We start from the raw sequence: 16,710 nt of genomic DNA, 5'->3' as shown, positions 1-16,710 counted from the left end.
AAAAAAAAATAAAAATTTTAAATTATTAGCCTGCAAGAGAATTAGTTACATGGGCTGGTAACCAAAGATAGGAGGGGAAGAGTTATCAGGAAGAGTTATCTCAAAGAAGACTAAAACGAAATAAAAAAGAAGACTGAAACTCTTTTGCATCTATGGCACTGCATTTGCAACCACAAGTCCACTGTGTAATAAAAGTCTCCCATATGGGCAGCCTGGGTCTCCCAACTGGAATCTCTTTGTCATCTAAACTGACTTTGTCCTCCTTCACTCCAGTGACATTTAGCAATAACTGGTAACATCACAGCTGGAAAGGTGCTACTAGCATCTAGCGGGTAGGGGCCAGGGATACTGCAAAAAATCCTACAATGCACAAGACAGGCCCCTAAAATAGGATTAACCAGCCCAACATGTCAATAGTACCAAGGTTCCATACAAGAACTCGCTCCAAACTGAAGTGGTGATAAAACTCAATTTTCTCCTATAACTAAGTTGCCTGAGTTCAATTCAAGAACACTGAAGGCACAATGCTAGCAATTGAAAGCACTTATACACATCAAGTACGCATTAAAAAAAATTCTTCCATGTTTCTTAGGAAAAAAAAAGAAAATCAAAGCCACAACTAGCATCCTCCTCCTGAGATGCTGTCCTGTAGCAACGTTAACAACCAAACACCAAGGCAATATGGATTCATTTCAAGGCTGTTACCCTTTGCAGAAAAGGAGGCCAGAGGCTAGGCAAGCTTTTAGAAAAAACAAAAAGCTCAAAGAGACAAATGAACATTCTGTCACTGTTGACAACAAACTTGTGTCCGAGAGAGGGCTGGAGTGGGGGGTTGATAGGAAGGAGAAAAAATAGTGAGATGGGAGGATATAACTGCCAAACAAAAAGGAAATGCCAGCAGAGAAATAGGCGAAATTAAAAAATAAATCAGTTCCTTTTTACTCCCAGAAAAGAGAGATCCAGGGGAAAAGTGCTTATAGTTCCAGGGAGGACCACCAGAGGCCAAATTATGAGACAAGCAAAGAATGGCTAACAGGAAGAGCTGGCAGCCTCCCAGCCACCCAGGCAGGAGACTTTCATGACTTGGCCCTTACAGACCTTCCAAACTTCCAGGCTCCCACCTTAACCTCAAAGACCAGGATGCCCTCCAGGAGGCCACACTCTTGTTCTGTGAGCCTTTGCCCATGCTGTTCCTTCCGCCTGGAATCTTTCCCCTCCCCCACCCCTCCAGCTCCTCAGCCTGGGTCAGGCCTCCTCCCTCAGGGCCATCCTGGAAGGTGTCTCTGATGTTCTTCCCATCCTGGCACTGTAGCCCTGGGTGCAGCAGTCTGTGTGCCTGCTGGATGGAGATCCCTTGAAGGCAGGGACTGTGGCTTGTCACCAGCATCTCTTTGGAGCTCCAAAAAGTGGTGCAGAGTCGGCACTTAAGAACACGTGCTAAATGAATGTTTTTATTTTTAAATGACAGTCTCTCCTCCCCTACCTTGCCATCACCATCATGCGTTTGTGTAAGAGACGTTCATTACATCATTACACATATTCTTTATCAAACCTCATTACTTGGCTCACAAATTAACTAGATTTGACATTTTTAACTTTCAAATAGTATAACCTGAAAACATAAGCTGGCATCGAATATACAATCGACAGTTTCTTAAAAGGCAATTGTTGTACGAGCATTTTAACAGCACAATGAAAGAATTCTTATCACTACTGCCATATATATACACATATATATTAAAGAATCTTTCTTATCTAGCATATATTGGTCTGCACATGGTGGCTAATACATATTCAAATTATCTTTATAAAGCCAACATTTCCTCAAATGTAAAACAAAGCATTAAAGTCACATTAAAGATACAGCTTATCAAGTGGATCCCTTTAATTTGCTGGCTATATGAAAAAGATAACATTAACATTATTTTGGCAGATAAGAGGATACACAGATTAAGTCTATATGCATACACGCACACAAAGGCAAGTGATGTGTGTGTGTGTGTGTGTGTGTGTCATTCCTTAAATCAGAGGAGAAAAAGCATTTTCCTCAAATTACCCCTTAGTATCCTCCTCTCCCCTTCAAGTCTCACACTTTCTTTTCCTCAACTAGGGAAATATGCAACCTCTATCCATTTGGTTTATTTGTGTAGCAAACATTCAGTTCATGCCCTGTTCATGTAAAAAAGTTCACGTGCAGAACTTTTGCAGGCTCTACTAAGAAAAGCACCGTCTAATATGACTTCTTTGCTAGTAGTGATGAGGAATTTATCTATGAGACTGAAGCACAAAATGAATCTAAATTTGGAGCTGTTACTCATTTCAATTCATTGACCTCTACCAAAGTCTAGGACAGCCAGGAATTCTTGCTCCAGAAAGCAAATGCTCACACTACTGACTGCTAACATGAATACTAAGCTCACTATATCATAAACAAGATCTTTACATAATTACCTCTACTTTCAATTAAAATTAGAACTGTAAAACACTATGGTGGCCTCCCTGGTTGGGTTTACTCATATCTATTATAAAACTGCTATTGCTTCTACAGGAATGTAATCCAGCACTTGAATGACAGAACAAAGATAAGGCAACAGGAGACAAGGTAACTTAAGTCATCAGTAGGCAAAGTGGACAAGGAGAGACACATAGACACCTCATATTTCTTTTTTGTAAAATGAGACAATAATTATATATGAAAACAGTATACAAGCTATCATGTTATAAAAATAAGATAAAGATAGTAATAGCTAGCTACTTGATTGAATTATAAGGCACGTGGTAATATATAATAAATGCCTGACACACGTCAATTGCTCAACAAGTAATAGTAATAGTACTGAGTAAATAATATTTGGCCCAAGAACCAGTGAGCCATGCTGAAACTGCCAAAGCAGAAATGAGGAACGTGGTCAGAGGCCAAAAGTAGAGAGTTTAAGTGTCAGGTCTCAGGTGTGTCCTCATCCTGTCCATTAGGGGCAAATAAAACTCCATTCCCTAACTCCTTCCTCATTATACCATTGAACTCCATATAAGAAGACTGATAGGAAGGATGTTTTTCAATTTTCCAGAAAATGAAATGAGTTGTAAGAGGCAGAAACATATTTCTAGAAATATGCAATGTTAAGCAAACAAATAAGCCTGTGGGAGTTCTACTCAAAATTCTTGCTCAAAACTACACCAAGTCACCTTTAGTCATCCTCATGGGCTGGCAACAAATATGGCCTGGACTTTCAAGTAATGGAAAGTGAACATATGGACAAACAGGGACTGCCCTATGGCCATCCCTTGCACTGTCCTAATCTAGCCAATCGCACGGTTTCCAAACTACTGGGGCCAGTCAGTGCCCCTCCACTCAGCTGAGGCCATCACTTATCTCTTCCCTTTCCCATCCCAGCTGGTGTGTTGTGGGCCCCTGCCTAAAATACCCTCCTTCCTCTGTCTCTCTAGATGTCCCCCACTCTCAGGCTACCTCACCACTTCCATAGCGTTTTTTTTTTTTTAACTTTCACAACCCATTTCAACTGTGAACACAAACTTAATCCAAATGCACTGAATTCTAGCAGTTTTAGCACATTTTAGCATTTGTGCAGTGTCCAACACACTTCGGAGTCCCTCACAGTGCCTAACATCATAGGTGTTCAGGAAACTTGTTGCTAAGGGCATTATAGGTGCTCATAAAACGCTTCTTTTATCTACCAATGACATTGAAGCACTGAAGTGAGGTAAATTACCCTATGGATTCGATCCAAAGAACACTTTTGTATTAATTACCAAGCTACTTAAGGCAGGAATGTTTTCTTGTCTTAATTATTTGGACTATTACTTTAATTGTCACTTTTCAACTAAGTACTCCACCATAGGCTTGCAAAACACAGCAAGCTGAAACTTCGTAAACAAGGCAAGATTAACAAAATATTGTCCAAGGTTAGTCTCTAAGAGCATCCGGAAAAGGGATCATTGAAACAATTATACTTATGACTCTTCAACTTCCAAATTGTCTTAGGTAGTTTTCATTAGGAAGGCTCCAGATATTTTGTTTTGAATTACCTACGTAATTACCTCAACCCTCCCTTCCCACCCCTTTCTAAAGTAAGAGATGCCTAAAGCAGTGTTTAGGGGTTAAAATGTCTCCAAATAGCAGGGTTTGTTATTTTCCAAAAAGATTTTTAGATAGAAAAAAAAAGTTTAAAAACCCTGTATTGCCAAAAGAATGTAAAATGTTTCTGTTTTGTGGGGAAAAATATCTATTTTAAATTTACAATTGCTTTTTAAGAACGGCCTCAAGAACCCCCAAATTGAGGAACGTGGATAAAAGACCGGCAGAACCCCTTAGTTTCTGTGGCCCCTCCGTATTCTTAAAACACATTCCTTTTCCGTGCCCGCAAAATGCAGGCTTCCCCCAGAATAATTCCATTTTAAAAGCCCCCACCCGCGAGGAAACATTAATCTACTTTGCAAACATGCGTTCCAGTCTGTGCTTTACTATTTTTTTCAACTCCTTCCCCCCAACCCCCCCCCCTTTTTTTGTACCTTGAGACAAATGTTTTCTTCCCCCAGAGTTGAAAGCTGTCCAAAAACAGGACCACACACGCCGCCGCCTCCGCAGGCCCGCGCTGCGCCCGCCCCCCTGCCCTCCCCAGCTCGGCGGCCGCGGCCGCCGGGGGCGCGCACACTCTCTCCAGCCGGAGGGGTGGCCTTTCCCTCCCCCCGACTCCTTTCTCTTTGGACGCAGTGGGTGGGGGGTGGGGGAGGGAAGGAAGCCGAGCTCGGGAGCCTAAACCGGAGAGACCTTCCCTGGCCGCGTCTCCCGGCGCAGCCAAAGCGAGCGGCAGCCGCGGTAGCAAGCCTTGGGGCCCCCGGCCGCGCGGAGTGGTCCGTCCCACGGAGGGGCCCCGCGCCCCTGACGGCCCGCCCTCGCCACTCTCTCCCACAACACCTAGCAAAGCGCAGCGCCCGGAGTAGATTACAGCGCGGCCTTTGTCGGGCGGGCCTGGCTCCCAGCCAGGCGCCCAAACAATAAACAATTCCCCCTGGTGCGGGCAGGGGGTTTTCGCTGGCCACTGCTAGGCTCTAGGTGTATGCTGGCAAATATCTTTATCAATCGGAAGGAAGAGAAGGGGGCTCCGGGTGGGGGATGCGCGGGCGCAGCGGCGGACGCTGGTCTCTTACCTTCCACCCACAGCTCCTCCACGTTGGTCTCGAGATTAGCTGCCTTTAATCCCACAGCGAAGGCCCCAAATATGAGGAGGCCAACAACCAAGAACTTGCCGCAGTTTTTTTGAATGTAACAACCCAGTTTAAATAAGAGTCTCTGAAACTTCGCTCTCAGCCACAGCGGCGCTTTCCGGCCAGTAGCCTTCCCCTGGGGACGAAGCAGAAGGGAGGAGTGAGCGCCAGGGAGTCGCGGCCCGCGCGCCCACGCCCGCTCGCGCGCACCCGCTTGGTGATCCCCTGACAGCCTTGGGGGTACGGATGGCCACGGAGCAGGGACTCGTGTTCGAGACTGGAACCCGGGCGGGCTCGAGGGAACGCGATCGGCGTGGGGGGGCTTGATCGTAAATCAAAGTCAGACTGCAGCGTGGGAGCTGCACCTCGGGAGCAGCAGGGCGGCCCCACGCACGGCCTAAGCAGTATCCCTGAGTGTGACTTGGGGCGCTGGGGGATGGGCTGCAATATGGGAGAATGGAAGCAAAAGCAAAAAGGAGAGAAACAGCTCCACACAAGCAGTATCACCCCAGACCTGAGAAAGGAGGGGCGGCATAAGCTGAACATTTTAACAACCAGCAAACCACGTCTCCCTTTCCTGTAAAACATGCTCTATGCATCACCTCTCTCTGGGTGCCCCGGCTGGGACCAGAGTTGGGGGGAAGCGCGCTTTGGAAACAATGTATTGCAGGTACCCCAGCCTAAAGTGGTAGTTAAGTAGGGATCCACGTGGTGAGAGCGGCCACCGGAGCTCACTCCCGACGGATTTCCATAGCGTTGGGAGATGCTGTGTGAGCTGAATTAGGAAGTGGGGCAGCCATCTGCAACTTACGACAATATTTGTGATCGGAAGAGGGCAGCCACATGGATCTTTCCCTCCTCTCCCTTCCCTTCTAGTTAAACGTAAAAAACAGCCGAGTGCCCAGGGGAATCGCCCGGGCAGGCGCAGGCGGGGGTCCTGGCTGGGCGCAGGCAGCTCCCGGCGGCGGCGTTTCCCGGGCGCTGGCCGCGGCCCCGGCGGGCCCCCGTCTGGGTGCTCGCCTTCCCTAGATTCCACACATTGCAGCAAGCCTCGTAAACACAATGAACCCGGCCGCTCTGCAGACCTGCACCGCGAATTTAAGGTGGCAATTTGTTTACAACTTTTCCACCCGTCCCTGGCTCTGAGGAGAGGCAGTTCAAAAACTGAAAAAGAAGACGCGGGATCTCTTTTCCTGAGGATAATTTTTAAGGGAGCAGAGATTTCACGCTCAACAAAAGCAAAACCGGCTGCCAAAAAAGGAAACCACCTTTATTTCGGCTCCCTCCCCCCTTCCTCTCTCCGCCTCTCTCCACTCCGCCTCCCCCTCCAAGATGTTAAAAAATGTGGCAGCATTACAGAGGCTTGGGCTGCAAATAGGGGTAGGGGCGCGAGAGGAGGGAGTTCCCGGGCTGGGGACACGGGGCAGGGTACTGCCGCGGTCTCCCTCGAGGTGGTCTACTGTGGACCGCTTTCCAGCGCTCCGGAAAAGGCACGCCGGGGAGGGCGTGTGTACACACACACACACACACACACACACCCCTCCACCCCCTGCGGACCTCAGACAGCCCTTTTCTCCCAGGACCAGAGGGAGGGTTTGAATTTTTCTATCCCCACTTGTCTGCTTCTTTTCCTGGAGGGTGCGTGCGTGCGTGTGTGTGGCAGGGGAGATCCCAAAGAGGAAGAGGAGGGAAGAGAGCGTGTGAGTGGGAGGAGAAGACAATCTGAAATGCACCTTGGAAATCTGCTCCAGAGCGAAGGCGGCGTCGCAGTAGCTGGGCCGGTGCAGATAGTCCCGGTCCGGCGCGGGGGCGCGGCATAGCCCCGCGGTCCGTCTGCGCCTCCCACCGCCAGCCGGCCGGTCCCGGGCACCGCTGCAGCCACTGCCGCGGACTTGGGGCTCAGCGGCGTTACCAGCCGAGGCCATGTTGCCGCCGCCGTCGCCGCCGCCGCGGGGACGGGGGCTTCCCGAGCTGCCCGGCGCGCTGCTGCCGCCGCTGCGGGCTCCCGGAGCGCCTGGGCGCTCGGCTTGCGAGGACGCTGCTGGCCGCAGGCTGCTCGGGCGTGGGCTCCAGTTGACAGACCTGCCGCCGCTGCGGCCGCGGCTGCTGCCGGGGAGTCAGACCCTGCGCCTTCCATTGCCACATTGCGCGGGGGTCCCGAGGTCTCTGCGGCCGCTGCTGCCCACATCCAGTTCGCAGGAGGGCGAGAGCCGGCGCGCCAAGCGAGCCTGTCCTTCGGGCACTTCGGCGGCGCTCCTCTCGGTCCCCAACTCCCCCTACCCGCCCCCCGCCTCGAGCTGCGACCCCTTCACTGCGGAAAGGGCCAGCAAAACCCCGCCGCTCCCGCGGGCCGCGCTGGCTCCCTCCGCGCCTCCCGGGTCTCTCGAGCAGCCGCGAAGTGCAAGCGCAAAGCCGCCGCCGCCGCGGGGTCCGAAAGTGCCCAGCGGGTCTCAGCGCTGCCGGGCTGGGGCAGCTGCCGCTGCTCCCGCTGCTGCTGGCGGTGGCGGCTCCCGGAGCTGTTGCTTAAGCTGCTGGGCTCGCGGTGGCTGCTCGGTCCCGGACTCTGCTTTCTTGTGCTCCTTGCCAACCCGCTGGACCATTCTGCCCCCGTGCAGCGCGCCTCTCTCGCTCCCGGGACCTGGGGACTCCGCTCTGTGTGTGTGCAGCGGGCAGCGGCCGCAGCAGCTCCTTGATTCAATAGATGAGATGGAAGAAGAAAAAAAAGAACTCTCTCCATTTGGAGAAAGAGGAGGAGGAGGGGAGGGGGTGGAGGGGGAGAGAGCGAGCGAAAGAGAAAAAGGCTGGAGCTCCCGCCCCCGGGGCTGTCAGATGGCTTGGGTTTCTGCTACGCGATTGGCTCGCGGAGGGCAGAAATTACTCAGCAAACATGACTATTATTAGCTGCTTAGCAACAGCTCACCAAAGTAGAGAGACCACCCAGGTAGGCAACCCCAGTGTGTGCATCTCGGGCTTCGGGGGGAGCCTCCGAGAGCGCCAACCTTCTCTCATGCAATACTTCCATTAGGAATGCTCCCCCCTCCTTTCTTTCTTATTTTTCTTTTCAACTGTGTCTTCTTTTTGTGAGATGCCCTTTGCGCGCACACACGCGCGCGCGCACACATACAGACACACGAGCGTTTGCCTCACGATAGACACGGGGTGGGGGAGAAATGTAATATTTTTTTTAAGCGCTTAAACAATTTCTTAAATTCCTCAAAGAAAACCCTTTCAGAGGCACCTTGGCCTCAAGCTGCAGCAAATACTGGGAGGTCCGGCTTGAATTCCCAGGCCTGCACCAATAATGACAGGGTGGTGGATAGTGCGCCAGTGTGTGCCAGATTTTTTTTTTCTCCTCTCTTTTCTTTTATAACTAAAGACTTAGGCTCTCGCAGGGAACAACGCCTCGCATTAAGATAAACAAAATGGAAAGTTAAAGAGGAAAGCAAGGACGTTGGGAAAAGCCACTCTTTCTTAAAAATTTCCCCCCTTAACCCCTCCCAAACCCATACACCACAGTCCTGGTTTGAAGAAGTCAGTGTTCTATAAACGTGGAATCCAGACACCGAAGCAGTCTCAAGGAGGCACAGGCGTTTCAATTTGAATCTTTAATGTGACATAAGTAAAATAGAAACAACAGAATCCTTGTAACAACCCAGAGAAGCTGAATTGTTTCCTTGAGAAAGTTTTCCTGATTATTTGGAGTCCATTACCCCCCCCTTTATTAACCACATCCTTACATAGTTTTAATTTTTTTTCACAACCGGTACGCATTTGTTACATTATTTAATAATAGCATGACGTAGGGGATATTAAAGGCTGTGATGTTTAAACAAATTGTGCGTGGATAGCGAGGATTTGACGAGGAAGCGTCCAGTGTCACCAAGAAATCCCGGGGATTCGCTTTCCGTTGAGGAACAAAACACGCGACCCCTGGGATGGATCCTGGGGGCAGACATGTCTACACAACTACGCTTTTTATTTAAAAAAAATTTTTTTTGGAAAGTGGGTGTGTTTCTCTTACGTTTGCAAGTTACTAAGTTCCTCCTTCTGGTAAGAGCAGATCCACAAACCCTTGATTCCGCTTCATTTTAGTTGTTTCTTTTTTAAAAACGGGGTTGAACTGCAGAGTGTCCAGCAGTAGCCAGAAGCTGACCGAAGCCGTGAAATGGGGCAGTGTAGCTTTAAGATGCACACGGTGTGTGTTCATTGAAAAAAAAAGAAGAAAGAAAGGAAAGGAAAAGAAAGAAAGAAACCCAGATGGAGGGAAAGGGGGAGGAACGGGGGGAAAGGCGGAGCCCACACAGCCACGTGACCTCAGGCAAGGCGGCCCCGTGCGCGCGCGCGTGTGCCCGTGCGCGCGGACCACTCCGGGACTCCCCGCGCCGGCGCGGCCTAGGCAGAGCAGGTAGGAAGGTCGGTGCGCTGCGCCAGCGCCGGGCAGTCTCCTCGCATCTACGCGCGGTCTTCCAAGAGCCCGGGCGAGGCGCGCGCTCCGCCGGCGCGGACGGACGTGCCGGACGCGCCGTAGTACATTCCTGAAGGCGGACCAGCCCCCTTACGTTGCCCAATGCCCGCGCGGGCTGCCCGCGGCTGGCCAATGGTTGCGCGCACGAGTCCCTTCCCATTCAGCAGCCCCGCATTGGCGGCCTCGGCCCGCGAGGGTCTACCGCTGGGAGAGCTGGCCACCGGGGCGGTCCACGCGGCTCCCGCAGGGGGCCTGTGCTCCAGCTTTCCCCGCCCCCTTCCTTCCTCTCAGGCTGTTTCCCCCTCCCCACTTCCTTCCCTCTCTCTTCGCCTTTCTCTTTCATCCCTTTCCCTTCCTTCATCTCTCTACTCCTTCCCAGCCTAGCCACCTTTTCTCCTTCCTGCTTTCACTTGGGAGGCTCTCCTCCCTGAATCCTAAAATGGCAAAACGTGTGCGGTACCTGGGGCAGGTTAAGGTGTCCTGGAGAATGAAAGAGAGACAGAGTAGAAGTGTTGGGGGTGTTCACGGGATCAGGAGGAGGACCTGACTACTCGGCCAGCGCGGAAATTCAAAACTCATAACGCCTAAGGAGCACGTGATTTTGTGAGTGGTTCAGGGAATAGCCGCTGAAATCCTGAAGGGAACGCAAGCACTGTGCAATGAAAATAGCACTGCATTAAAAAATAATAGCACACAAAGGCTGGGTTCGACACATAGCCAATTTAACCTTTGAGTATAACCCTGATCTTTATTATGTTTGATAGATAACACAAACCAGGAAATGTAGTTTACTGTTCTGGCTTTTCTTACCGAACAGTTCTGCAGACGTTTCAAGTAAAACCATTTCGTGCTTGCTTCTGGAATTTGTTTTTTTAAAGATTTCTCGGGTGGAAATCTTTACCCCTAGTTTTACCTGTCAACCTTTTTATATTTGAGGCTTGTTAGATGGCAAGGTAAGGTAAGGTCTGTAGCAAGCCACAGACGCGTTGCTATGTTTTCTTTTCAAATTTCTTTACAAACTTTACAGGCCAAAATATTTCGCCCCATTCTTTTATAGGAATTTCGGTGTAGTTATAGACTATGCAATTCTAGAAAGAAATTATAGGCTATGTACACGTAATGGTTCCGTATTACTCTCCCCGCCCAGCAGCATGTCCTCTCGTTCTGGCTACTGCCAACTTGTGCATTATTTCAATGGTAAAGCCTCTTCCACTTGGGCTCATTTCCCTCAGTTTGACTTAATTCCTAAACGTTTTGAACGTTGATCCCTGAGGTTTTCAGCGCCCTGAGCCCCTTCGCCCACTGTTTGATAGGTTAACTTTCCTGCATCTCAGACAATGGTACCGGCCTGTAAATTCTACCCATTGGTTCCAGGACGAAATCCTGAGCGTCTGAGCGTCGGCTCTAACAAGCGCTATCTTAATCTCCCCACCCTCCGCTTCCCCTGTGGTCTGCTTTTTTCATACACAGAGATGAATTACTTTGAGGATCTAATTGGCCTTGTTTCTGTAACGTTTTAAGAAAGGGAAGAGGAGCCAGTGTAAAAGCCTGCTCGACTTGGGTGGTCAGGGCTGAGGCTGCCCCCAATTTGCCTCATTGCTGATGCATGCAAGTGCGACATTCCCAGCGATAATGTTGTTCCTAATCAATCTGCCCTTATTTACATTTGTAAGCATTGTTGGCTTTAATATGCATGCCCTGTGCAGGGGACCGCTGCGCCACACCGGGTTTGTTAACTTCAACTAACCACAAGGATTCAACAGACCTGAAATGAGGCTGATTGGAGGAGCCAGGCCTGCTAAGGTGTCTGCAGGGAAGACAGTCCCTTTAATGCCCTTTCTGCCTAGTGGTTATCCTTATGAGAGCTACCAAATAAATGAGAATGAGAGGGCTTATCAACCAACAGGAGTTGCCAGCCTCTATGAAGCAAGAGCTGAGTGTTCCATTTCCCCTTTCCAAGTAAAGTTCATCTCAGTGCATAAGTTGTCATTTTGGTCTCCCCATCATGATCCAAGCCTTCTCATTGGAGTCTGTACTTTTCAAAATAGATTCCGTAAACTCTCCTCCCTTCAGTGTTCCAATACTTCAAATATCCATGGCCATACCACACACATTTCAAAAACGACATCAGATTATCCAAATGATGACACTGAAATAAAACATCTGCCCTTTGTGTTGGGATGTTCCAACAGTAAGCAATTGTGAGAGCCAGACTTGGTGGAGTTATGAAAAACCACAGTGAGGTTTAACTTTTTACTGGTTTCTCGGATCAAACCCATGAGACTTTAAAGTCCAATGTGATCTGGCTAATTTTTGCAGAGTATAAATGAATAAAGGGATTAATACATTTCAGTGATTTGACCATGGGGCTATTTACAATTTTGTCTACTGAGTTTAACACTTTTCCAGAAATGCAAGGAATTTCAAACACTACATTAACTCATCATATTCTTGTTGAGAAGGTGGGATAGGGAGAGGAACTGGAGATTTGATGTAGTATTCTATTTATGCATGGGGAGCCCAGGATGTAGGATGTGAGTGATCAGCTAGGGCCTGAGCAGTTCAAAGCAGGTACCTTGGATAAGAGTTGGGTCTTGACTCAACTGAAGCCAATATGCCACCATCCACCACATTTTCTTGGCTCCCTAAGAATGCCTTATTATTTTCTCCTTGGCAGCTCTTGTATTTATTTAAAAGGTGATGGTAGAAAATGAGTCTAAAAGGTTTCAGGGAGGAGGGGGGAAAGATTCAGCAGCCACAAAATGTAACACCACTGGGCCTGACTCCCCCTCCTCTTCTCCTTTCCACCTTCTGTTTCCTCCCCTTATTTTCCCCCCTCCCCAGGCTGGAGGAAAGGGAACAGCTCTAGCCAACTTGTCAAAATAATGCTGCTAATTACCCCTGATCTCCTTTAATGGGAAGCTGCTCTCAACTCCACAAAAGAGTAAATGAGGGGTCTACAGCACAAACTCGGGAGCACTGGCATTTTTTGAGTTTACAGTGAGCTGGGGGTGGGGAGTACAACAGAAGCAGAGTGTTCTGAGAAGGTCCCAGAAATCTCCACATTGACTATTCCAGGTTTAAATGCTAGCTTGAAAGGGGAATTAGACTTTATGCGTTGCCAAAAGCTATTGGTATTCTTTTGCTAAGAATGTCACCAACTGCCAAGGGAATGTTCAGAGCTTACTATGAACTTGAAAGAAAACAGCATTGACCCTTGTATTGATTCTAATGTCTTCTTATCCACATTGCTTTACTCTACCGGATAAAGATGTGTTCTTAAAAGACCCAGACTTTGAACATTTTTTTTCCATCCTTCTCTTACCTCACCTCTATATCCCCATGTAATATATCTATATCAAGCTTTGTGTTTGGCAGAAAGCACACCATTCATTTCAATGATCTCTGCCATTGGGTCTTGCATGAAAAAGAAGCTGAGCAACATGATCCCTTTGACCCACTGCTGGAGCAACAAATTTATTAGAGATATAGGCATGAGAAATGAAAGGGAAGTAAAACAATTCCAGCTTATTGTGTGTCTTTCTTTCATACTGCTAATCCGGTTTACACATCACGCCTACACGTCTCAATAGGGCATTATACACTGTGGCAGAGGCTGGTGAAAATAAAAGGTGTGTGTGTGAGAGAGAGAGAGAGAAAGAGAGCAATGAGGATAAAAACAGGGAAGACAGATATTTTAATCCATGTGGATTTACCTCATCAGTTTTTCTATCTGTAGAAAATTGAAGGCAATTTGTAAAACAACCCTTTTTCTTTTCACAAAATAATTCCAAATGGGTCTAACTCCTGTTCAAATAGCTTGTCAGATTATGACTAGATTATAGCCAGAAATTAGATACACCTCTCACAGTGAGTTTGAAATGAAGCTAATACCCCAAATTGAAAATGGGCGTACTAACGTGATGGAGCCTATTGGTGTCCACCTTCATTCAACGTTTTAATTTAACAAGATCATGGACTCAAAGACATTTTACAGCCCTATGGAAGGAAGCAGGGTGACACTTGGAACACACAAACTCACAACTGAAAGCTCCTTGTTTTACAACATTGGTACACAATGCACCTGAGGCAACAATTTATCCTGAGTATCACCCCAAAATAATAAATTTCAGTAACAATGACACCAAAAAGCATTGTCTTTCTTTGTGGAGGGAGTTAACTGCAAGCTGAACTACAGTAGCTAATAAAAAAATTTTTTTAAAAAAATTTGAGCACAGAATGATGAAAAAGGACTATAGTAGTCCTTCAAGACCTCAGTGGTCCAATTAGCCAACATTTAGAGTCACCCTTTATGGGTTTTTATTATTTACGTATAGGTCTTTAGCATTTCTCCTCCCCAGGGAGAAAGGAAGACTAAAAGGGGGGGAGGGAGAAGATGTTCTCTCTCACATCTGAAAAAAACGAGGTCTCTGAGTGTTTTCCATAGACAACAAATCCATATGGCTCTTCTTAAGTGATGGAAATTGAGATCAGAAAACTTTGGATTTATTGCTAATGCACATACTAGGCGTCATTTTAAACATGAACTTAAATATGTAGAGACATAGCACATGTCACCCAGAGCTACAGTCTCTGGGGGTCCTGTGGTCCCAGTGTTGGGGAAGGGTCTCTGAGGGTCTGGATCAGTCCAGCCTACCTCCAGGCTTCCCTAGAGCCTCACTCAGGGCTCTCCTCCCTGGGCTAGCCGCCCACCTCTTTAATGACTGGTAGGCACCAGAGCGCCCGAATCCGTGGGCGAGTCAGCACGTAATTCTCCTACCTGTGGCCCCTTCCATAACCCAAAGAGCCTCTATAGCCCTTTTCCCCATCTTCCCTAGATGGGAGGGTGTGTGTTGGAACCCCAAGTTTTGGTAAGGTGCTTCTCTCCCGGCCCTAGTTGTCTCACCCAACCAGGAGTCCGTGCCGGGAGCCGAAAGCCCAGGGTGTGGGTTGATAGCGTGCGCACGACCCCTCCAACTGGTCTCGGCAAAGCTCCGCCGAGCGGAGAGAACTCGCTTCCGTGCGCGCGCTCTCTCTCTGACCTCCCCCCCACCTCCCCCCGGCGCTGTCACTCTCCGCAGCAGCCCTTCCATCACCAGTTCTGCCTCCACTTGCGAGTCAGTAGCCACCGCCAGGCTGATGAGCGGAAGCCAAGGTGGCGACCCTTTCAAGCGTGAAAATGGGATCCCAGGCGACCCCCTCCGTGAGAATTCCCCCCGGAGCCGTTCCCCGGTCGAGGCTCGCCGCAGCCAGCCCTCCTCCCCGCCCCGCGGGGCTGGCCTCGGGGGCGTGCGGGCGGGCGAGCGAGCGTGGAGACGCGAGACCCTCGCTCCCACAGCCTGGTGGCACAGCCCACCCGGCCCCACTGCCCCGGCCCGCCCCCTCCCGCCCAGCACTCGGTGCTCGATCCTCCGTTCGCGTTGCGGGGCGTCCCGCGTCCCCGCGTCCCCGCGCCGCCCGAGCGCTCGCCGCGCCAGGACGAGGGCGAAGTGGCGGCGGCGGCGGCTGCACTCACCATAGCCGGCCGTCAACCCCTGCCCGGAGCGCGGGTGCCGATGGCGCGGACGCTGGGCTTGGATTTCACATCAATTCCTTTTTTTTCCTGGCCCCCCTTTCCTCGTCCGCTCCTCAGTCTTCTCCCCGTCTTCCCTCGTCTCCCCCTTGCCTTGTCGCTGTGAGTCTCTTTGTCTTCCCTGTCGTCGTCTTTTTCTTCTTCGTCTTCGTCGTCGTCTTCTCCTCCTCCGTCTTTACAAAAGGAACGGAAAGTGTAAAAACCCCGGCGCGCTGGGCCGCCGGAGGCTTTCGGCAGAGTGCAGCGCGGACTCACAATTACAAGCCTGTTTCTATTAAGCAGTTCCATGGCCCTCGGCGTGGGTGGTCTGCCGCGCCATAGGCAGGACCTGTCAGGGTCACGTGACGGATCCGAAAACTTTACCCCTTTACAATAAACTCAAGGAAAGCAAAGTAAACTCGAGGAACGTGCTATCAGCACAACCCTCCTGGGTAAACAGGCGCTCCCCTCCCCGCCTTCCTGGGAGGCGCCCGGCCCCGCGAGCTCCAGCGAGCCCCGGCCGCCCCCTACCCACCCCCCGCAGGCCTGTCTGCGGGAGGCCGCTGGGCCGAGGGTCCCGGCTCTCCCGCTCGCCCTCCCCACTTTGTGCTCCCCCACCCCCTACTCGCGCATTTTATTTGCTAACATTTAGCTGTCTTGCCAGAACCCTGGTGGGGGGAGGTACTGGGGGAGCTAGGAAGCTGATTTCAGAATCCCCAGCGCTCCGGGAAACTGGGGGTGCCCGGGAGAGCTGCCGGAGAACACCACCTCTCAAGGCCTGCATTCTCTAAGCCCCTTCCTGCCGCATTCCCATGGAAGCGCTGGGAAGCTGGGAGCTTTCTAGTTGACAGGCCCACAGGCCGCCGGGGAGGCAGAGAGCCGGGAAAGTCAGGCAGATAACGAGCGCCTTCCCGGGGAAATGTTCACTACCACTAGATCTGTGGATTCGTGTCGTTTCTGCCGGAGGGCTCTGGGAAGCAACTACTTCTTAAGACGCCAAGGTGGAGTCCCTTGGAAACCAAGATTGGTAGCTGGCGAGGAATCTCTAATTGATATTTGCTTCCTTTCCCTTCCAATTACTGTGGTTTTGGGGTATGCCACCCAAGTTCTCCCACCCACGCTGTCTTCCAGTAGGAGGCAAATTTGGGTGATTGGGTTAAGCCGAGGTGCCGGTGGGTCCTGCGGAGGACGGTTCTCTCTCTCTCTGAATGGACCCGCCCTACTCGGGAGAGACCCTGCTGCAGTGTTCAGCATTTTATCTGCCCGCACCGGTTGGTGGACTGGGTTTTGTGCTCAGCTGAGAGGTGTTGCTTTAAATGCACCACATTATGAATTAAGATGAATTACAGACATAAGAACAAGGGGAAAGGGGTGAGAAAATGTACTGAAACTCTGGACAGTGAACTGGCTGGTCTTCAAATAAAGTCCAGCTTTTCTCAAATTCATTCTAGGCAGCGTTAAGAGGGAC

The 16,710-nt window shown here is 50.0% G+C and overlaps 1 protein-coding gene across 2 annotated transcripts in view; it reads right to left on the bottom strand.

The window, feature by feature from the left end:
• The window catches only part of PTCH1 (patched 1), a 79,523-nt gene extending 63,734 nt beyond the window's left edge, over window positions 1–15,789 (bottom strand). Inside the window, exons 1-2 of one of the 2 annotated variants that reach the window (XM_023508690.1) lie at window positions 15,207–15,789; window positions 5,170–5,362 (exon numbers count right to left, since the gene is read on the bottom strand). In XM_023508690.1, coding sequence (XP_023364458.1) covers window positions 5,170–5,362; window positions 15,207–15,209 — 196 coding nt within the window. In that variant the 5' untranslated portion in view covers window positions 15,210–15,789. The remainder of the gene's footprint in view (window positions 1–5,169; window positions 5,363–15,206) is intronic. The other variant, XM_003783001.2, reaches the window with a different exon arrangement.
• Window positions 15,790–16,710: the final 921 nt, after the last annotated feature.

Source organism: Otolemur garnettii, unplaced genomic scaffold (assembly GCF_000181295.1).
Source record: "Otolemur garnettii isolate 467f Iridium unplaced genomic scaffold, OtoGar3 scaffold00006, whole genome shotgun sequence".
NCBI lineage: Eukaryota > Metazoa > Chordata > Mammalia > Primates > Galagidae > Otolemur > Otolemur garnettii.
This window is presented reverse-complemented; position numbering and strand designations above follow the sequence as displayed.